At 38.5% G+C, this 24,599-nt stretch overlaps 1 protein-coding gene across 1 annotated transcript in view; it reads right to left on the minus strand.

The window, feature by feature from the left end:
* LOC134531325 (homeobox protein unplugged-like) overlaps window positions 1-24,599 on the minus strand; it is a 59,406-nt gene that overhangs the window by 15,094 nt on the left and 19,713 nt on the right. Inside the window, exons 2-3 of the mRNA XM_063367019.1 lie at window positions 21,085-21,170; window positions 18,537-18,751 (exon numbers count right to left, since the gene is read on the minus strand). Of these exons, the coding sequence (XP_063223089.1) occupies window positions 18,537-18,751; window positions 21,085-21,170 (301 nt within the window). The remainder of the gene's footprint in view (window positions 1-18,536; window positions 18,752-21,084; window positions 21,171-24,599) is intronic.

Genomic DNA, 24,599 nt, shown 5'->3' on the forward strand with positions numbered 1-24,599 from the left:
CGAATTGAAGAAGCAGTACACATGTTACATGCTTGAATTCATAGCGAATGGAAACCACAAATATTTACTGATGTAGTGGTTGGTAAAAAAAATATTATTCGTATCGAGTCCATCGCTTCGCGCCATGATGGCTCCTATATTATATGTATATACAAAATATAACGATTCATTCACGACACTTAAGATAAGGTGTGTAGGATTTTAAGAATTCACTTGAATTAATATTTAAGAACATATTTCAGGATAACTTGTGAAGACGCTCGTACAGACGGCACCGGTTGTGATGACTCAATGTTACCAGAGCAGGGGCCATCTCGTGTACACGAAGTGGCATGCGAAACCTCAACACAACTCGAAAATCACTGAAATGTGTCCGCTACAAATGTTCAGGAATTATAATTTTGAAATCGAGTAGAAATATTCCTGCAATTATCATTAGGTATATTTTAATATACATTGAAAGCGAATCATTAAGTAGCTTCAAAATCCAAATACCGGAATACAGATAGTCTGTAACAATACAGACCTCACCGACTAGATATGGTCCAGATTGTTAATACTAACACATTTTAAGAAAACTGACTAGTTACTGAATATGTTGAAATTTTGTAAACCTGTTACTTTAGATGATTGGTGATGTAATAATGTCTCTTGGAAACTACATAAGATTTTAACTGCTTTTATTTCTCCATAAATTCGCAAATCACCATGGCGGCCATTTTACGATCACGATTTAGTTCTTAAATTTTAAATTAGTTTATTTGTTGAGAGCCTGGTACAATGTGTCTGACCACTAAAGCGATCCGAGTCGCGTAGTGTATACTACTGCGAGGTTGCCGAAGTAGGCTTGGGTCGGGACGAATTTCGCTGTGAAGAAACAAAGGTTTTAATACATGGAAAATTATCCCAAAGCCGAAAATTTGTACAGTAGTAGAATGAACATTTCTTAGTAACACGTCAAAAGTTTAAGTACTGCCGCAAACCTTGTGCGTCACACCAAAAACGAGCAGTTAAGTCCAAAATGACAATTTTTTGCAACGATCCACAATAATGAATATTGCAAATGCAGTTTATGGAGTAGACCGTCAGTATGGAACCTAAAATAATCTAGAAACATTGCCCTATCTGAGGATGGTGATAAAAAGCACAAAGTTTAAACATGTTTCTATAAAATAGACCTTTTAAATCATTAAAGTTAACGAATTCACTTTCATTCAATTTTAAGGAAATATAAATACATCTTACATAAACTTAAAGAGCCCAACGTGGAAATCGCTTAAAGTAATCGTTGTTGCATATTTATTCATCTTTAAATTGGTATATTTTTTAAGTGTCTCATACAATTAGTCTGACCACTAAAGCGATCCGAGCCGCGTCGTGTATACTACTGCGGGGTTGTCGAAGTAGGTTCGGGTCTAGACGAATTTCGCTGTTAAGAAACAAAAATGTTTAATACATGGAAAATTATCCCACAGGAAAAATTTTGTACAGTAGTAGAATGAACATTTCTTAGTAACACGTCAAAAGTTTACCGATGAAACCTTGTGATCACACCAATAATGAGCAGTTGGGTCCTTAATGATAATTTATACAATGATCCACATAAATGTTTCGTAAATTTAATAACTTTAATACTTTTTTAAGTCGGTTCTCATTATGGCACCAAAGTAATATAGAAGAATGTCCTACATGGTAACTGTGATAAACACCTCAAAGTTTAAACGTCCTATTATTAAATTGGTAATTTTAATCATAAAAGGTAAGAAAAAAATATTTTTTTTATAGAAATTTGACTACATGTTACATAAATATGTTGAGCGTAACGTCAAAATCACTTCATAAATATTGTCTGTATTTTTTTTTTTTTTAGGTTTAAATGTGTATATTTTGAGTGTCTGGTACAATAGTCTGACCACTGATGTATTTCAAGCTGCGTAGTGTGTGTGTGCAGCAGTGTTAAAGTCGCTCGTGCTGGGACGTTTTTTGCTCCAGAAAACTAAGGTTTTTAATGTATGGTAATTCCAGACTGAATTTTACTCTGAAAGAATAAAAGTTTCCTAACTGTATGTGATTTTTGTTGCAAACGTAGATAAAAATCTTCCAGGATGCGATTTGCTTAGGTAAAAATGTTAGTATGATCGACTCTTTAATTTCTAAATTATAAATCAATAACAATAGAACTTCCCGGAAAGTTGTGATAAACTGACGATATTGCGCGAGTAGCAGACCCGTACGTGACTATAGAGAAAGGCTATTTTCCTTGACCGTTAGGATTTCTGGGACGAACACCCTCTCACAGCTGGGGTCATAAAATACGGTCAAACTCTTGCAAAAACATCCACCACCGCTCTTTGCCACTAGCAATTCAACGAAGTAAGCTAGGCGCAGCACTCCAATGAATTAACTTAGAAAAAAAATACTAAATATGTAATTTTATCAATACATTTTACAACACAACTTATGTTTTATTTATTTTTTGGAAAAAAATAATATTATCATACGAATTATGTTATAAAAGTGACAAAACTCAATAAGAACATTTACGGTGTATCGTTTTCTTCAATGGTTATGTAGTAAACTAATTTCATACAATTAAATATATATATTTTATAATATAGGCTACATTAAAATTTCGCACAGTTCTGATCTAAAATAATATAATGTATTAGAAATAAAAAATAATTATATTTTTTGGTATTAAAATAATTTTTAATAATAAAATTTTTGTAGCAAAATACGATCACGCATATATAAATCCAGAAGTCCTCTATAATTTTGATTTATAAGTTCCAAGCAGAAATTGTTTATTGTTAATTTTATTGTATCAAAAATCATTCATATAAGAAAAAAGAATATGTATATCTCAATAGATTTAACATGAATACACCCTATCATATGCATTAAATATATTTTAAGTAATCCCTAAATAAGACCAAGTTTATTGAGTGTCGCAGTACGCAGCGTGTTTCAAAGCCCGCCGGCCGTGAAAGATCAGTACGGCCGCAGTACACTGCAACGCTCGGGCAGCTTTAATGAGGCAACTAATTATGCTAGACTCTTTATAAATATACTATCTTAAAGCTAAAAGTATAATTAAAAACATTTATTTAGACATTTTTTCGCATTGGGCTCTTCAAATCGGTGTAAATCGTATTTTGATCTGAGTGGCAAAGATAAAAAATATATATGTCGTGAATTAATCGCTTTATATCATATCTTAAATATTAAAAATTTAAATTTTTTCTAACAATAATGGGTGTATTACAGTTTCTAGATTATTTTGGTAAGTTTACGGACAGTCAAAATTAAAAACTGTATAAATGGGTAGCATTTTAATGGACTGATGCAAGTTGCTGTCACCTAGGACTTAAATGCAAATTTTCGGTGATAACGCACAAGGTCTACAGCGGTAAACTTTCCGTATGTTATTAAGCATAGTCAACTCTACCACAGTACAAAAATTCAGCTTTGGACAAATTGTTCACAGGTTGTCTTGGTTTCCTGGAGTAACACGAGACTACGCGGGGAAGGGCGGCTACCTGATCCGAGAATGAAGGATAGGGCGAGATGGGAAGCGAAGATAAGAGCTGGTTGGGTGTCCGTGTTGGAGAGAGAGAAAGGCGATATTGTGGAAGACCTTCGAAAGATTCCCGCTAGATGGCAGGCCTCAGAGCTGCAATCTCCGACAACCTCCCCTCACGGAAGCTCTCTCGCCACTAACTTGCCAAATCTCACCCGCTAGCTTATATACGTGCTGGCTGGCCGTAAAGTAGTAATAAACAAGCATTTATGAAACACTTAAGCTCATTTCCAACAAATTCTGACGAATGACTGTTTTTTGTCCTGCACCAATCCCCTTAAGGCTTCTACTTGCTTTTCAAAAATGCTGAAAAAGTATCCATCACCAAAGAAACATTGACTATACTTCGTTAACTAAGGAGAGCAGGCTACATACAATAATATGTTTTACCGAAACGTGTATAAAATTGTGAAATAAATTTTTAATATGAATATAAACTTTTTATTTCGTGTAATCTTATATCTGAAATCGGTTGGTGCTTTGGAGTCTATGGGGCAATTGAGGCGCTAGATTCAGATGAGGTTGGAGCTAATTGTAAGTACTGAAGCTAGTTAAAGCTATTGTAGCTATTAGAGCTAGTTGGAGCTATTGGATTTATTTGGATAGTTGGAGCCGTTTGCAGCTATTTTAGCAGTTGGATTCATTTTGAGTCATTGCAGCAGTTGGACTATTATTATAGAAGTTGTAACTATTGGAGATAGTTTTAACTATTGGAGATAGTTGGAACTATTGGAGATAGTTGGAACTATTGGAGCTATTTGGAACTATTGGAGCTAGTTGGAACTTTTGGAGCTAGTTGGAGATATTGTAGCAGTTGTTTATATTGGAGCTAGTTGGAGATAGTTGGACTATTGCGGCTAGGTGGAGCTAATGAAGTTAGTTGGACTATTGGAGCTAGTTTGAAGTTAATGAAGTTAGTTGGACTATTGGAGCTAGTTGGAGCTAATGAACTTATTTGGGCTATTGGAGATAGTTGAGCTATGGTAGCAGTTGGAGCTATTATAGCTACTGAAGGTATTTGGATCCAGTTGGAGCTAGTTTTAGTCACATGTGTGGCCACTGTGTGTATTCAGTGAGTGCTGTGCTGTCCATGTGAATACATATTTATGTATGTAAGAGAACTCGGCTTCTTTTAATTGGTTAATATGATGTGATCATGGTTTCAAGAGTATATAAGGCGCGATGTAAATAGCAATCCATCAGTTGGTTTCTGGACTTTAAATAGCGGAGACTCTTTGGGATAGCCTTTCCAGGTTATTTTTTCTCCTGCAATGGGTCAAATATTCAGTGGTAGATCACTAACGGTGAATCATTCTACTACACAGGAAATTAAGTCGAAGTCATCGCACCCGCCATCACCAACGCCTGCATCACCTATAGTGTCACCAGAATCATCACGTGCTGGAAAACATGGGTGTATAAATAATTCCTCCGATACAATACTTCTGTGTGACAAATGTGGAAAGTTTTTGGCGGGGCGAGAAAATTTTAACTTCCATATTGTGAAGTGTAACGGGAAAACTAAATGCAAATCCGAAATTTTGTGTAGATATTGTAAGCAGAAGTTTGCAAGCAGCAGTAGTGCTCGGCGACATGAACAACATCATTGCCTTGTGAATCCTACCTCCAAGTCACATCAGTGTGAGGTGTGGAAAGTTGATTTCGCGAGGCGATAGTTTGAATGTGCACATGAGTCGCTGCAGCATATAATTTCATTCTTATGAAAGCATCCAGCCCAGCACAAACTACTATGGGACTGGCCTCCAGTTTACATGACATCACCAGCTTCGGGATGTTAATGTGATTTTCAAGTGAAGCATTTGGAAATGATTGTTCACTAACGGTGTGTAATAGATATTCACCTAAAGAGATTTAACTTGAGGATATACCGCATGGCGTAATGTCCGACTACAAGAACCTGATAAAGAACATTTTCTTTCATGATATGTTTTCGCAGCTGAATCCAGAATCACCGAATATTGTTGGACGTAATTGAAAGTGTAAAACTTGATCTTGGTATAATTTACCTAGCTGTATCAGTGATATATATATAGTAAAATAAAGCTGTGAGCCAAATTCCAGCATTTGTTGTGAATTCTAGATCATTCTCATTTCATTTACTTCTCCTTTTTTCTAACATTACATTATAGATGTTGCTTCAATATTGTTACTCAATAATCGTATGAGTTCTAATGCTATTAACTTGTATGTATGTAGCTTAGCGGCAATGCTTATGCCAAATACATGTTCAATCCTTCGGAAAATAATATATTTATGATCTACATATTTAAGGTTTAAAGTAATGTTTAGCCTGTATGCTTTAACTTCTCGATTCGTGCAAGTTTTGTAAATGCTTATACATATGACTTTATATATTGTTGTTGTGTAGATCTACTAACATGTTGAGTAATTTTTGTCTTTACGTTCATATTATGTGGGTAAGGAGAGTTATTATCAGTACTTATAATATGAATTGGTGGCATAGTAGTTGTTATTTAACTAAGAAATTGGTTTCGGAATCTCTACGCATAATCATTACAAGTATTTTCATTGTGAAAAAGGACAATTAAAATGGGTGATATGTATCAACTATTTCTTTTTGCTGGCCTTACATTTCATACACTTTAGGTGGATAAGGGAAAAGGCTGATATAAATGCGATGTACATAGATCTTATGTCTTCGACTGTGACATTAGTATTATATGTTGACTCTGCAGTTCTTTTGATCTTAGACGATATTTATGTGTTTTTATGCCTAGGTTTCTGAATGATCGTTTGGAAAGTAATTTAAATTGGAAACATACCTCTTACAATTTACTTTTCTGGTTGATATAGTTGGTATTTGAGTAAAGTTTGGTGTAATTTATGTATGCTACGATCCCTCCTCCTCATATTTGTATCCATAAGCTACGATCCCTCCTCCTCATATTTGTATGCATATGTTATGGTCCCTCCTCCTCATATTTGTATTCATATGCAATGACTCGACCAGAATGTTAGATCGGACTTTGTTCATATCTTAAGTATTATCTATTTAGTAGAAAATGTTATATTGGTTTATCCTGTGGTTAAGTCGAGATGTGCTCTTATTTTTTGTATGGCAGGATGTGACTGGTTATGTCTGTAAGTGGTATTTGACTCAAAAAAAATTCTTTACTGCAAGAAACATTCAAAGCATGAAAGAAAATACATAATTAAATGTTTAATTTAAAGAGTTTGTAAGCTGATGAATGTTGGGTACTGCGGGCTGAGGAATAGGATTGTATGTTATGGCTCGTAGATTTAAAAATGTCTTTTGACTGCTGTTCATGTTGGATTGTTGGGTGGACCTATGTTGTATATTTACTATGATGTAGTTAATGTTTGTGTATGGTAAATATTTATGGAATTATATTAAGTAGTATGATGATGATGGACTGATAGTATTAAATTCTGGATGCTTTGGAATAATGGTAAGCGAGGATACAATTATTTATGTACGATTACGACTTTTACTCATATGATGGGATGGAATGCTACATAACACTATATATATGTAAGTATTATGTCAGTAGGTTAGGTGGGAATGGCAATTATACGAAATAATACAGATGATAATATTACACAAATATGTCGGCTTAAGACTGTGATTTGAAATAGTATTAATGATTTATGGTTAAATGAGGTGTGCAAAGTCCTATACGGATGTTAATATTTAAGAGGATGCTAGGCTTTTTATTAATAATAGATCATGGCAGTTGGAGAAGATTTATTTTTATTTGTGTTTACCATATAAAGAATGATCTTGTGATTACATTATCAGGTTATGAATCTGCATCATCTGTATACTTTCAAGACTTCTAGGATAGTAGAATGATTTGGAGTAGAAGAGAGAGAGACCCTATGTAAGCTGAGTCCTAAGTAAACATGTTGATGATGTGAAGAGTGTCGTTGTGGGGGTAGGGGTTGGCTTTATATGTAGGGATGTGGACGGAATTAGTAGCTTAGTTGTCATCCTGACTCCGAAGAGTGAACATCGCTTGGGAGCTCTCTTTCTTGTTTAACTACAAAGACATCTGGGGAGAGTATGGATCCTACCCCTAGTTCTTCGGAATCCTGCATGGAGCCATCACCACCAATGAAGCATCAGTGCCAGCACTGCAATATGATGTTCTCAACAAGTTTTAACATGAGACGTCATGAGAAGAGTAATTGCCTGAAGAATCCATCTCGTACTATTTTTTTCTGTAATGAATGTAGGAAGAAGTTTACTCGCAATGATGACTTGAAAATACACCTGAATATATGCAAAGGAAGAGCTAAGCGGTCGAAAGTGAGGACATCAGCACAACAGCGTTACATTGATTTTGAAAATAGCACACCAAGCTTAAGTGAAGCACCATCGGTCTTGGACACAGCTAACCGAGACATGGAAGGCACATCAAATAGACATCCATGCAACTACTGCGACATGATGTTTGCATTTGCTCATGATACAAGAAGGCATGATAGAAGTAAATGTATGAAGAGTCCCACTCGTATAAAGATTCAGTGTGTTAAGTGCAATCAATGGTTTACTCGCAAAGATAATTTGAAAAGACATATGAAGATTTGTAGAGGTGCAGTTCGCTTGCCTGTAGAACAGCATGTGAACGTCACGACTCCTCAATTTAAACTAGAGGTACCCATGTGCACAGGCTCCGGCATTCAAGGAGATCAGCAGCAACAACCACCCATATCGTCATCTGGACATAAATCTAACACTATGCTTGGTCAGTTACAGACAACTGATAATGGATTTTACTTGGCGCAATCTGCATTTGGAGGAGTTCTGAAAGACTATTATTATCTAAATACTTTTAGTGAGGCCAAAGATATTTGCACTTTTCTGAGTGATATTGAGCAGAATATAATACAACAACTTATGGACGATACAGCATAGCATGGGTCTTTAAAATATAACTTATGGTTGGATTGTCTATATGGTAAACCGGAGCCGCACGAGAATCGAGTGAGCAAGCGTGCTTTCAAGACATCGGCTGCTGTAATTTATACTTCAAACGACGTGAAGCAGTCAGTTAAACAGAGTATTGAAAAACTCTGCAAGGAAGAAGAATATATGGGTAAAGGATCTGGTTGGACGCTGAATTCGGTGAACCGTCTGGAGCTGAGAATTAGCCATTTCGACCCACTAGATAAATAGATGTATATATCTTTGTGTAGAACTATGTATAATAAACTTTGTAAATAAAATAAAAGTGTCATGTATACTATGTTTTGTTATTCCCTGAATTTATCCTGCTTAATTTATGGTAAAAATTATAAATATAATGAAATAATTTCCAATAAATATGTTATTACGATTAATGATATTTATATGGATACTTAAATATTGTTTACATGAGATACTGAGTTACAATATAAAGAAAATGTAATCGCAAAGGAAGGCATGTAAAGAAAACATAAGCGAAACTTAAAACACTCAAAGAAAACATAAGTGTAAAGGAAAGTCCTAAAAGAACTTGTAGTCGCAAATGAAAGCCCTCATAGAAATTGTAAGCGCAAATGAAAGCCCTCAAAGAAATTGTAAGCGCAAATGAAAGCCCTCATAGAAATTGTAAGCGCAAATGAAAGCCCTCAAAGAAATTGTAGGCGCCAATGAAAGCCCTCAAGGAAAATGTAAGCGCAAATGAAAGCCCTCAAAGAAATTGTAACCGCAAATGAAAGCCCTCAAAGAAATTGTAACCGCAAATGAAAGCCCTCATAGAAATTGTAAGCGCAAATGAAAGCCCTCATAGAAATTGTAAGCGCAAATGAAAGCCCTCAAAGAAATTGTAAGCGCAAATGAAAGCCCTCATAGAAATTGTAAGCGCAAATGAAAGCCCTCAAAGAAATTGTAGGCGCCAATGAAAGCCCTCAAGGAAAATGTAAGCGCAAATGAAAGCCCTCAAAGAAATTGTAACCGCAAATGAAAGCATGTAAAGAAAACATTAGCTATGTAAGTCAATTTGAGTAGAGTGCTACAGTGCACAAGTCTGCAGTATGACTTTGGTATATGGACCGTGATAAGTTTAATGGCAATAATTTTTTTAATCTTAGTATTTGGTATGATCACGTGATGCTCATTACGAATAATTCATCTGCATACTCTAGCAGAGGATGAAAGTTAGTATGATTATATAATCAAGTATGGTGGGTGCATACATGAGATGATAATACAATATGTTGGTTGTCAAGATTAAAGTGGGTGATAACAAAATCTAAGAAAGTGGTGGTGGATGTGTTATAAGTTAAATGTGATGATATGGTCCAAGATGGCGGGAAGTTCAGGGTGTCGACAGTAATGTGAAGTGCGATGTACAAGATGCCAAAGGTTAAGATAGGGTTGGCGACAAGAAGGTGAACATAAATGATGTAATCCAATATAGTGGAAAGTTCGAGGTGAGGAACATATTTAAGATGTTATAGGTCAAGTGAAGACGATATAGTCCAAGATGTCGTTCGAAAGGGGCTACAGTGATGGCAATACAATATGTCTGCCTACAGAAGATGATATATATAATGATATAATCATACGGGTGCTTGGTGTCTTAACAACAACTGCAATATGTAGGAGTGGGGAACTAGATTACGAGATAGGTGTGATGTCATAATTCAAAAAAATGATCGAAAGTTCTAGAGTCCGAGATGGCTTTGGAGCTGGTGATGATGACGTAGTCCAATATGATGTTCATGATGTCATAGGTCAACGATGAGGATTAAAAAAACCAATATGGTTGTTTTCAGAAGATAAAATTACTATGACTGTATAATGAAAATATCAACACATGGGAGTAGGGTGCTCGATTTTGGGGTGTAAGGTGTGATTACATAATTCAAAATGGTTGAATCTAAGATGGTAGAATTATAAATGTCAGTTGGGGTCAAGGTCATACAATATGGCGATGGTTATGTGACCGTAAAGAAAAGTGTAATGCATGTAAATGGTATGATGTCGTCGTAACGAAAAGTACAACATAGGAGCGGGGCACTCAATTCAGTGGCGGTAGGTGTGATTTCATGATTAAAAATGGCGGGTGTTTCTATAAAACAAATTGGTGATTGTATAATATTATTGTGAAAATCTTCAATCCGAAACCCTAAGTCTTATCAGTGGTGATGTAATCGAGACAGTAGAAAGTTCTAGAAATCAAAAATGGTGAATGGAAATGATGTAATCCAAGATGGCAGCCGGAAATGACGTAATACTATATGGTAGCTGGGTCATCCAAGATGGCGGTCAGATATGATGTAATACTATATGATTGCATAATAATAATGGAATGATAGAGCATACGAAAATTGAATCCAAAATAGCGGTCGGAAATGATGGTGACCGGATATGACGTAATCCAAGATGGGGGTGCGGTGATGTCATCTATGGGTGGGTAGGTAAGGGAGATACCAACCCACTATGGGGATATGGGTGGGTAGTTAGAATTTTGGGGGAATGGGGAAATTTTGTAGGGAAATTTTGTAGGAAAAGGGGAAATTTATAGGGGAAAAAGGGAAATTTATAGGGGAAAACGGGAAATTTTGAGGAAAATTGGCGGAAAATCGGGAAATTTCCAGGAAATCAGTGATGATGTCATCGGTCAAAGGTCATAACAGTGACGTCAGGGGTCAAAGGTCATGAATTCTGATACCTTTGCCACCAGCCACTGCGCTCGGAGCCCCTATTCCTAACTACTTATGTACATTTTGGCCGGTATTCCAAGACACAAAAAAAGGGTTTAGGTGTTTAATATGCTACACCTGTACATTAACTTTTTCCTAGTGCACGATAGGACACGGTCAGTCCCATGTTTTAGGGGAAAAAATTTGGTAACCTATCCGTTGCCGATTTGGGAATATATTTTGCAAACTTTAATAGTCACAACAAGAAATAATAACTTATTATAAAGTACTTCAGAAAATTATAAAAGCTGTTCCTTTTTTCGTGCGACGTTACTGTTATCTCTAGTTTTTTTCCGTAAAGTATTTTATCGATGGTTGCGAGACGTCCGCTAGAATGCGTAGAGACCAGTTTCTAGCTTCACGCAGGGCACCGGTTGTATAAAAACGTAACCGATTTGATTCCTTACTGGGATTCGGTTTGGACACGTTCCGGAACACGGTCCGCGAGTTAGGTTACAGTCGTGTCCCAACAAGGCAGTGCTTATTCGCTACCTTACCCTGACGTCTTGGAATACCGCTCTGTGAGAAGATTTACAGGGTTTCTTTTTATCTCTATACATAATTACAATTTACGACTCATGCATAAGAACTGGACAACTTAGTGAATCCATTCGGCAACAGGCACAAATATAAAAACTTACACGTTAGTTCCTTTTACGCATTTGGACCAAGCATAACGTGATAGAGTAACAGGCGATTTGCCTAAAGGCGGTTTGCCTAAACATGAATTCGTTACGGCGATTTGCCTAAAGTCATTTCGCCTAAAGGCGTTTTGCCTAAAGTCATTTCGCCTAAAGGCGTTTTGCCTAACGTCGAATTTCCTAACGGCTATTTGCCTAGAGGCGATTTGCCTAAAGGCAATTTGCCTAACGGCGTTTTCCCTAACGGAGTTCTGCCTGACGACGATTTGCCTAACGGCGTTTTGCCTAAAATGTTACTATGATGACAAAACCTTGTTTTGTCTAACGGCGAATTGCCTAACGGCGAATTGCCTAACGGCGAATTGCCTAACGGCGAATTGCCTAACGGCGAATTGCCTAACGGCGAATTGCCTAACGGCGTTTTGTCTAATGGCGAATTGCCTAACGGCGTTTTGCCTAATGGCAATTTGCCTAACGGCATTTTGCCTAACCTAACCTAACCCAACCTAACCTAACCTAACGGCGTTTTGCCTATCGGCGTTTTGCCTAACGGCGGTTTGCCTAACGGCGATTTGCCTAACGGCGATTTGCCTAACGGCGATTTGCCTAACGGCGATTTGCCTAACGGCGATTTGCCTAACGGCGATTTGCCTAACGGCGATTTGCCTAACGCCGAATTGCCTAATGTCTTTTTGCCTAAAAGAGGGAACAGCGTTTTGCCTAACGCCGAATTGCCTAATGGCGTTTTGCCTAAAAGAGGAAACAGCGTTTTGCCTAATGGCGAATTGCCTAATGGCGATTAGCCTAACGGCGTTTTGCCTAACGGCGTTTTGCCTAACGGCGTTTTGCCTAACGGAGTTTTGCCTAAAATCAGGCGAAACGCCTTTAGGCAAAACGACAATTCCCACGTAATATAGACACATCTCTCCGTGGAGTTAATTCAAGCCTCCGGGTTGTTAGCTCCAACATCATTATTCGATACATCAATACCGATTCCAAAGTAACTTGCGAAATAAATCAGGCAGGAGTTACGTCAATATTAAAATAAGCGTTTCTTTATAAGGCAAAGACCAATAATCAAATGGCAATGTCTTGGAAGTCTCCTAAACTGGTATACAGGTCATTGAACCCACGCCTGTCCATACTGAAGTCAATTGCTCAATTACTATGACCCATTTTAATCTGGTATGCCACATGGGTGGACATAATGTTTCGGTATCGTGTTAAGATCACTGAGTAATATGTATGTTAAATCACGTAGCTTTGCTGATGTTTCCACGAAATCGATTGTTTCTTTACGTGAAGTGATGAGATTAAAAGAGTTTTTTTTTCGCAATAGCCTACCCTGATATTTTTTTCTTGTATGTCCAGTTTTTTGTTTATATCTCCTTCCTCTTGTTGTTGAAACTATAAGGATAGGTAACGTAGTGCAGAGAAGCATAATGAAACTGGGATAGGTTGACCAGCGAAGAGCAGAGAGAAGAAAACAAGTAGCTCACACGAATAAAGCTGGCCAATCAATGGACTGCATTACGAAAATAACAGTGTAGGGTAGGATTGTGAGTGGGAGGCGTTAATCCATTTTATTAGTGGTTTGTGAGACCAATGGCATCGCCCTCCCCGACAGATGGCCTTGACTGAAGTCTTGTGGCGGGCAGAGGTGGGATGCAGTGGCTTTGTAAGAGCAGGGAGGGATGGGAGCGGATGGTAGGGAACTGGAGATGCCCTGAGGGAATACACAGGTTACCCGGGGAAAGACCAAGCCACGATTCCATCGAGACTCCAAATCCGAACTGCTTCTTTTAAAATAACTTACAAAGTTAGCATATTAATTTTTTTTTCTCAATATGAATAATAAAACTTACTCTAATAATTTGTTTTTGCATAAGTAGTGCAAATAAATTCCCCCCCCCCCCGAAAAGTATACCATGTTTTATTCGATTCTGAATTGTTATCAATAGTTAGGGCTATTCAATAATGCGTGACCAGAAATAGAATAGTATGATATGGAATTTTGAAGTTACAGTATCTAATGATTGGGTGCAGGGAGAATATATTCAAACTTAAAAATGAAATGCCTATAACTCGAAAACTACTACACGTAATTTGATTGTATCCAAAACTATTATTTTATTGTATTCAAAACTATTATTGATTATAGCATATCATTTTCCTAGGCTCGACGTTGAGTACACGGAACATCCTGTTAATGTACATTGAATTTTCTTATTCCCGCATACCGAGAGTCTGAACCCGAATCGCCTCGATACACAGAGATTATTTTTACTATTTCTTTGGAAACCAGTAGCCAAAAATTGTTTGTAATACTTTCAAGGAAAAATATTGTAAATTTGTACAACACATGGCTATGATTTTTTTTGCATAAAATTAATGCTTTTTTGTTGAGATAATACTGAGCATTTATTACGAAAATTTGCGCAATTTTTTTAATTTTTTAATTGAAGTTTAATTCAAGCACCTATTTTTGAACCGTGGGGAAGATAATCGATGATTCAATAATTGGAATTTATTTTGTTTTATTATGCTTATTAATGTACGCAGTTAATACCTGGAAGCTATTCAGGAAACGGTTTACAAATAACTTTAACTATTGGACGTACTATGGGACAACACAAAGAATAAAGGCCCGGTTAATAATCCGAACCCAGTATTACTGCTAACACTATTACGTAGTGATACAGTTTTTTTTTTTCAAGTATAGGTAAAAAAAATGTACAAATATCTGTAAATTTTCATAAAAATATCTGTTCCATTTACAAAAAAAATACATTAAGGAGTTTGGTGTTGATGAGTTGTTACAGATTAACGTCTCGTCGACACCGGAGTCATCGGAGGCGATTGACGGGCGATGAGCTGAGAGCGGCGCACCGACGGAACGCTTGTGTGGGGGAAGCGGGAGAAGGGAGAACAACCACGTGGAAACCCACCACCTTTGAATATATATATACTGTATAGAAGTCGCCAGCCCAGGTTAAAATTTTGCAGTGAATGATGTGTGGGGGGTGCGGGGAATGACAGCGGCCGACAGTGCTGCGCTCTAACGTGTAAATAACAACCTAAGACGATACAAGGCGTTACGGCAGCGCCCTGTAGCGGTGAAGTTCCCAAGCTGCTCATCATACGCTCCTGAAAAACGTAGAGTAAATCCTATCCACTCGCGACTTCTATACAGTATATATATTCAAAGCCACCACTGAGCCACCGTGGCCCGCGACAGACGGTGAGCTGACCACAGGCCACTGTTGGGGCTCTGACGTGGCACAACGCGCCGGTGGCATCGCACGTGGTCAGCCCGTCAGATACTAACAAGAAATCAGGGGAAGAGCGGAAGAATACTGCACAGTCTTCGGCAAGGATCCGTTCGTGTTTGAGTCATCCCAAAGGAAAAGCGGGAAACTGAAATCAGGAGAGCCTGACCGGTATTCAAATACGGAATGTGAGTACAGTTTGTTATTGACGAGAACATATTCATGATTTCGGGAAACAAGTTTCCGTACTCGAAACCCGTACAGACCGTCGAAGGAACAACAATGACCAGGGTTGGAGACTCCGTGCATCTCTAATCCCTGAGGGAAACTTAAAACTGTTACAAAATGATGTTTTAGGATGCTCTGATCCATACAGCGAGCATGGACCACTGCACGCACACACCGTGCCTAAGTAGGATAAGGACACGTCACTGTGAACTTTTTTCATGAGACAAATTCATTTATTTCACATGTTTGTAAGTTATAACTTGTTTCAATGATGGAGGGTGATTGGATATATATATATATATATGTATATATATATATATATATATATATATATATATAATGATGAAATGTGCATGTAAGAAAAAAATCTCTGTTTTCATGTACAAATTTAATTTTTCATTGTTATGTTTACATGAGAAAAAATTATCTTTCCCGCCGTGTTTTTACATCCTTGATGCTGATTCGTCAAGTGGTTGTGTCACATTTTGTAGACACGGTAAATTATGGCTGGCTTTCCTACGCTGCTTTGTACTTGCTCTACTTCTACATTCTGCTTTGCCACCCATTATGCTTTTTCTGCTCCTCGTCTTCAGTGCAGCTAGCTTTTTAACTGGCGTAATTTCTAAGTAGAAATGGTAGACAATGCAAGTCTGTGTTCACGCGTTGTTGATGTTCTTCGCTATACCTCTGTACATTGTTTTCCTTTAGTTTCGCATGTTTTTATTTGTGCCGACTCTACTCGGCGCTAGTTTAGGAGCAGACTGCAGAGATCAACTTGGCGGCGAGTCGTTCAGCGTGCGAGCCCTCGCCTCACAAACCGAACAACTAACTGCGTTAAACATACTGGCTTAAGAAGAGCTAGGCGACATGGTGGTAAGCCACTGCACTCGCATCTCAGGATGAACCGGCCTTGAGTTCCGTGCATGGTCCCGTAAAACGCTGGGATTGTTCCTAACGAAATGCCGCCACCGATTCCTTCATCCGTATCCCAGATTTATGTTGTGTATTCTCATCTGCAAAGACCTCGTGGTGGTTATGCAGGTAATTTACAACTAATATTATAAATGCAAAAGTGTGTGCGTGTTTGTCACCACTCAGCTCCTTAACGGCTGAACGGATTTTCATGAGACTTGGTATACCTATAGTTACTTTAGGTCCTGGAATAGGACATGATACTTTTCATCCTGGTAAAAATGTATTGTTCCTGTGGGAAAGGGGGGCTTCAGGGGCGTAAAATATCAAAACTCTCGCTTTTTAAGTACCTATATGTCTTAAAGACTTGAAACTCAGCAGGAATGTTCCTTACAATACATATACATCAATTGAGAACGTGGTTTCCCGAAAATCAGCTCCCAAGGAGGGTTTCGGGAGCGCTATAAATAAAAAATTTACTTTTTTCAACAATAAGTTGTACAAATTTTAATGTTGTTGCTTTCTTCGTTTCCGTAGCAACGGCTACTGCATTGTTGAATATGCAAATCTTTATTTGACCAAAAGAAGCCTCTTCGCGGCGTGTTTAGCGCGGGCAACGCAGGGAACTTCAGCTAGTTTACAATATTTTACAAAAACACAAAGTCAGCATGTAATACCTCGAATAATTTCCTACAGAACAGCGGTACAAGCTCTTAGCACTGTGCTGGCTTCACCACGGTAAAGTGCATGCCCAAAGGAGAAGGCGTCACCTCTTCTACAGACCTGAGCATGACTTTGCGAATCGACTATAAATATCGCAAGTCAGTCATGAGACTGGCTGCTTGCAAAGTAACACCCCGTCCCAATGGGTTTTTTTTTTTTTCGCCTTTCTCTTTTCAAACACCCGCAGATCACTCGTGGTGTGCCGTGATAAATGTGATCCTAAAGGTTACGTGATACTCATATGGGAAATTTTTAAGTACGCGTTTGGAACATATATTAGATTACGCCTGTGTTTAGTTGCATTTCGGTAGGTTGTGGTTTTTATCTGGCCACCTACATTTGAAACCCACATAGCCTATTTAGTTATACATTATGTCCCTGAACATAACGTCAAGCCTAGGAGAGTTGGTAAGTCAATTAATAATGGTTCGGAATTAAAAAATAACAATGAAAAGTTTTACTTTTTGAGTTACAGGCAAATTTTCTAAATTTTTAAAACCTAAATGTAGCTATGATATTTCAGAAAATTTTCCAAACGGAAAATTTTCTTGCTTACATGTTTAGTTGTGTGTACTAAACTATAGTTTCTTCAGCTGTATAATTTTTTCAGTGAGTGTTAATGCATGCTTAAGCCCATATAATAATGCTGGATAGAGACCGCGTGCTTTTGCTGTTCAGTAAAATACGCTTGTCAATGCAACGATGATCCCACACACATAGTTAGGGAATAAGACAAACTTGTTTACAGCTGCAGTATGATCTACAAGCTGCGTCTAATCCAACTGAACATGTGTGGGATGCTTTAGAACGAGCATTGCAACTGGATCATCACTTCCCACAACTCTTGCAGAGCTGGATAATGCCCTTATGGCAGAGCGAAAATCATCTCATTGAGTACATAACATACAGGTGTGCAGCAGTATCGGCAAATCGGGGAGACCATACAACCATACAAGAAAACTGTTGCTGCAGTGTTCGTGTCTGTTTAATGTGCTGTCCTACTGACGCCATATCCCTTCTGATGTCACAAACGAGTATCTCGTTCTCTAACTGCCAGCATATCGTGCTGTAATAAGTCCCTTTAAAAGACCTTGTATTAATCCCCATATCAAATTTTCTGATCCTTCAACAATTTTTGTTTGCTCCCCTAATTATTTTGATAGTGTATCAGGGACCTCAAAATTCAGTGTCTTTTTCAGTCGGTATAACTGGTGCGTTTTTTGAGGTTATAAAATATCAAAGCACTTAGCAAATTCTCGTGTCATATTTTTAAGGTTCCTTTTTTAATTACTAGTGCAATTTATGATGTTCTGAGTGAAATTACAACGTTTTCAATTAGTTTTAACAAAAAAGTACGTGTTGGGGGTGTGATGTGTAAATAAACACATTTAAGTAGAATCCGATATTTTTGTTGGCAATCGTACACCGATGACGTGAAGCGGTATACATCCAACATGAGTGCTACAGGCAGTGTTACTGGGCACTTGCCTGCACTTCGCTGAGCTTCAGCGCGGCGGCTATCTGCGAGCGCTCCGTCAGGCTCAGGTACTTCTTGGCGTGGAACTCCCGCTCCAGCTCCAGCAGCTGCTCGCTGGTGAAGGCGGTGCGGCGGCGGCGGGCCTTGCTGGCCGCCCCCGGGGGCGGTGGCTCCGCCTCCTCCGAGGCGGCGGGGCTGGGCGCCTCCCGCTCGGGGCTCTCTGAGCCTGGAACACCCCATTACAATTCATTGCACCAATCACAAGTTGACTTAATTTCCTCGCACCACAACCATTCATCTATCTGCACCTGGAACACCCCGTTCCCACTAATTTCACTAGTTACTTCAGCAATGTCACATTAATCTCCTCCAGCTTCTTTCCCCGTAACACAACACACAAGTACATACTTCACAGCCGGCGCGGCGCCTGGAACACCCGATTCCCTTTATTTGCACCTGTTACACCAGGAAGGTGACATTCAACTCCGCCAGCTCCCTTTCTCGCTAACACAACTACTTCGCTGTATAAGCCAGGGACACCCTGTTCCCACTACTTACACCAGCTACACCAGCATGGCGACAATTATCTCCACCAGTTTTATTCCTTGCAACCCAACTGCTTCGTCATCACTTACGCAACTATGTTCCACAACACGATACAGTGCTTGCCTGAAACAGTACATCCCACCAACCCTAGCTAACGCACTGATCTACTCGATCCGACATCTAGACTTTTACCTCCGAAAACCTCCGGCTCACTAACGAACTCTAAAATCCAATACTACAACACTACGACACTACAACACACACTGATTCCGAAATTCTCTCAGACAGCACATTAGTCAAGCTTAAACAGGCCCAGCGGTGCATCTTAATTTTTCACGATTCCGTTAGGTCATAACACCTAGCGAATGAAATCATGTTTTCAAGACCAATTTCCTCGGCCGGGGAAGTTGCATCACGAGACCTTAAACACGTCCAGCATGGAACCACCTACCAGCGTGCGCCGAATCACAGAAGCTAGTCCCTGGATCCTAACATTAATGTGCAATGCTAATGATATAAAACTACCAACGTAATAGCCATCAAATAACAAAATAAATAATTATGACTTGAAATGGAATATCACATGATAATTTCGGGTAAGACGGTTTGTATTACATGCTATGTTTTTTTTATTTCATTGGCTTGTTATTACTGTTATTTAATGAATGTTCTTGCTGATTTATTACTGTAGCTCTTCCATTTTATGTATAGTATCAAATTTCATCACTAGGTACTTTTCTAAGTTTTATAACATAGCCTTAAAACGTAACACTTTAAGTCATTTGTATAAATTTTATAATAACACGGTCTACGTGGTGAATTTACAGGAATAGCCGTCATAAAAAGAAATGTGAGCGGTTATTTCAGTATTCGCCAGAGATGTGTAACATCTAACCACGGTAACAAGTAAATTAATGTGTACTCATGATGCAAATACACTAATAATACGAAACTCAGACACAAAATTTAACATATAATTCTTTAAAATAATGACGAAAGTGATAAATTTACGAAAATTGCGTTTTCAACAAGATTTCTAAACGCGAATCATACATAGTTTCCGCACCCACCGCTAAAATTCGTTGCCGGAGCAACTACGTCAACTATCGAATCATTCAATTTGGAGACTGAAATTTTAAACTCTATATAATGAAACGACTCCAATAAAAATCGGCTTGGAATAATACCAAACCCTATACTTTGGACCTCTTTCTTTTTACAGGGAATTTTATTAAAATACTGCTCGTCAATTCAAAATTCATAAAAATGTTGATTACTATAAAGTTTCCCTTTGGCTTTGTGAACTTCGGTTTGCGCCGTCCGCCACAGATGGCAGCACCGTGGTATACATTTCCGTTCCGCTCACGAAATCACTCCCACCAAATGCCGCACACCGATGGCCAGGCTGTCACGCATCAGTGGTAGTAACAGACAGTGAAACGGAACGTCGCCCAACCGAAGCGGTGTGCACCCGGGCCTTAAGAGGCCACTCCAGTGTTTCAGGGGCACTACGCAACCCGCGTTAACCTCTTAAGATTCAATGCTATTTTCATTTTGCTTATAACTTATTAACTCATTTAGATTTCGAAATGATGCTTGCTTGATATGTAAGACAACGATGCTCTTATAAAAGCCCCTTTCTTCAAAAACGTGCATAAATTATGGTTCAAACCTAGACAATACACTTATGCATATTAGTAAAGTTTAGTATAAAACCATAATTTATGCACGTTTTTTAATAAAGGGGCTTTGATAAGAGCATCGTTGTCTTACATATCAAACAAGCATCATTTCGAAATCTATATTAGTTAATTAGTTATAAGCAAAATGAAAATAGCATTGAATGTTATGAGGTTAACGCGGGTTTCGTAGTGCCCCTGAAACACTGGAGTGGCCTCTTAAGACGCTGGTTGCAGCGGCCAGCGCCTGGCGGAGGAGTGCCATGGTAGAGGGGAGGAGGGACTGACCGCGGCGACCACCGCAACTGCCCGCTCGCGGTCGCCTCGGAGTTACTGCCAGTTAGTGGCCGGCGTTCCCGGGCGCCCGCGTCCAGCACGTGCTGGCTCGCCGTGCCCGACACCCCTCTCCCCTCTCCCCACCTTCCACCCACCCTTCTCACCCCGCACAGGCTCCCTGAACACTTGGCGATCCACTAATCCCCCTCTCGGTACAGTCGAGATGCAATTGTAACATTGGAAACAGCTTTCCAACACCAGCAGGGCAGATGGACACAAAGTTGGGCATCAGACTTCTGGAAGCAGTCAACACTGAGAGGAACACCAATCATCATGAGCAAAGGAAAACTGCTCAAATCCTCGTCGACAGTAAACGAAAACGCTTACATAAGGCAGGTCTCCAAAACATGCTTCAAAGAATAGCAACATGGCCGAAAACACAGCGGTGCCAGACCAAGCGGAACTTCCTGGTTAAATGCGGTAAACATCCACCACGATGAATTACAGTAAACTCGCCCCTTTTCCTGTAATCGAAATTGAAAGTACAACCCAGCACCAAGCTGTTTCACTGCAATAGCTAACAGCAGGCACTCGCAAACACCACTCGTAAATCGTATTGCTTAATATTTCCATAGTATACAGCGGCTCAACTCCACTCGTTGAAGTTACATCGTCGACAGAACGCTCAAAAACCGAAACGTTTTCAATCACAACTCGCCATACAGACGCAAACCTCACAAAAATTTATTTCCCTAGCCCTACCAACAGCTGGCTACGGCAAACAAAAATTTCTCCATCGTGGTGCTACCAGCGCGCAGCATACAGAGACCTCCTACGACAAATCAGAGAACTAAGTGGAGTGTCTAGTTCAAAAACACCTCACCAGCGTAAGCATTCACATACAAACAAAACAAAAATGTGACGAGCGAAGCTAACGTCACAGCATATTAGCCTCAACCTCAGTGATTAGCAATTAGACCCAGCAATCAACACAAGATCGTTTTTGATCAGCCATTCTACCCAGATAATCAGAAGAATAGTGTCCTCTGAATACCCAATTCACCCAGTCAATCCGTAGAATATTGGCTCTTGATTGGCCAGCCCCAGATAATCAGAAGGATATTGGCCCCTTTTGTCCATACCACTCAGCCAATCAGGTAGATAGTGGCCACTGATTGGCCATACCACCTAGCCAATCATAAGAATAGTGGCCCTTAATTGCCTAGAGCATCCATAATCCTGCCAATCATTTTGACTGTGTCTTGTGATTGGCCATACCACCTATAAATTCAGGAACATTAGTGGCCATGAATGCGTCATACAACCCAGTCAATAAGGTACCTAGTGACTTCTGTTACGAAAACAGTTCAGGCAACCAGGAAGCATGCCCTGTACAGGTAAGTCCTATATAAAAATGCAGGAAAACTTAATTGTTATAATGGCAAATGAAATATTGATATAAATGCTGGAAACTATTTCTTCTATTTGACATGGTAAAACCCCTTCAAGCCTAGACATGCCAGACAATAGTGGCGAAAACTTCTAACTTTTTGTTAGCTATAGATTTCATATTATTTATTTTTAAATGCTTGGAATTTAATAGTTCTCAGATGAAAAAGTAATAGCCTTATTGCTATGCGTATGCTGTCTCGTTACGAGAATAAACTAAATGGTCGCCAGGCTATCAGATGACTTGCAAATAGTGTGCTTTGATGTTAACTGTTGTGCATCTATCTCGCAACATGCAGTTTAAATGTTGAAACGGCTCCAAACAAGTGCAATTCAACGCGAAACTTGTAAAACTGTTAAACTTTAAGTCTGTAGATTTCTACAGTTTATTTCGTCGCCTAGAAACTCGCTGATTTCTGAATTGTGGTTTCAATATATATAGCCACTTTCTGTATATGGTCTATAGGTCTATACAGGTATATAGGAATGGTGTTATTTAGTTATTAGAGTTTAAATAATCAATAATTCTCTTTGGCTAGTTATGGCTCTGTAAAATAATTGATATATGGGCGCCACCCTTATGCACAACTTAAATTCCTTAATAGGTCAAGGCTAATGTAGTGTGGTACATAAGAGAAAGATTAAATATTCTCACACTTTAGAGTCTTCAAAAGGGCATGAGAATAAACAACAGACAAATGGAAATCATAAAGGACACATACACATACACTGTAAAATGACAACATGGAAACATATGATTAACACAAATATTCTTTAATCAAAGAAAAATATAATTTAATTTCTGTTTGGTCCAGTGGTATGCCATTCATATTTTCTAAAATAGCTGGATCTAGGTTGCACACATGATAGAATAAAAACAAAAGTTCATATAGTTCAAAATAATAATGTCTGTTGAAATCTCAATTTATAATCGAAAATTTGCGTGAGAAAATAATGTTTATTTGTAGTGTTCGTAATTAAAATTGATTTATATATTCCGCGGCTGAACTCAATAAATAATTGCGGTAAAGCATCTTGAGACATCTGTCTCAGTTCACCTCTGGGTGTTTGAACAAAGTCAAGTGTAGAAACAGGATGCGTAATTGTTTTTAATAAAATTGTTTATCTCAATAGGTTCCTTAACGTGCTCAGCAATAAAATGCAATATTTAAAAGTCCGTCGGCAATAGTACGATGTGTGTAGGTAGAAAACAGTTAAATTAGTATAGGATCATGAGTCGGCTGTTTACTCACAGTAAATCACTCCTAAATACACGTCAGTTATGACGTGCCCTAATTAAACAACATGTACTATAGTTTTATACGACGTTTGAAACATCCTGGTTGTAGGATGATCTACCCAGCTATTTATCTTCATTGATTTTTGAGGGGATTTAAACCCGGGCTATGTAGCCATCATCGCCGTTATTTTCCAACTCTCTACCGTTAATTCCGTAGTGACGCTTATCTTAAGTAACACCGCCGCTGATTGGCTGAAACACTAAGATTGTTGACTTAATTACACGTTCAAAATCACTCACAGACGATTAACAAAACAAATTAATACATCAAAATGTCTTAAATTTAAAATATGATTTTCCAACAATGAAAATTCTGTTATGCAATTATTGAATAAAAAGTTCAATTTACCGTTTTTAAGTCCATTGTTCCCTAGAGGGGTCTTGCTAATTGAGGTTCGGCGTCACTCAGATTACACCATAGAGAATGGTAGTTGCAGATACGTCCAAATACATAACCATAGAACAAAACATAAAAATGTCAATAAATAATAATAATAATTAAAAATGTTATTTAAATAAAACAAAACACTTTCTGTGCGTAGGACAGTCATGTTTCAGCACAGTATGCAGTCTCGTTACGAGAATAAACTAAATGGTCGCCAGGCTATCAGATGACTTGCAAATAGTGTGCTTTGATGTTAACTGTTGTGCATCTATCTCGCAACATGCAGTTTAAATGTTGAAACGGCTCCAAACAAGTGCAATTCAACGCGAAACTTGTAAAACTGTTAAACTTTAAGTCTGTAGATTTCTACAGTTTATTTCGTCGCCTAGAAACTCGCTGATTTGACCGAGTTACGATTCCAATCCAGACATCTTGTTTT

Source organism: Bacillus rossius, chromosome 3 (assembly GCF_032445375.1).
Source record: "Bacillus rossius redtenbacheri isolate Brsri chromosome 3, Brsri_v3, whole genome shotgun sequence".
NCBI lineage: Eukaryota > Metazoa > Arthropoda > Insecta > Phasmatodea > Bacillidae > Bacillus > Bacillus rossius.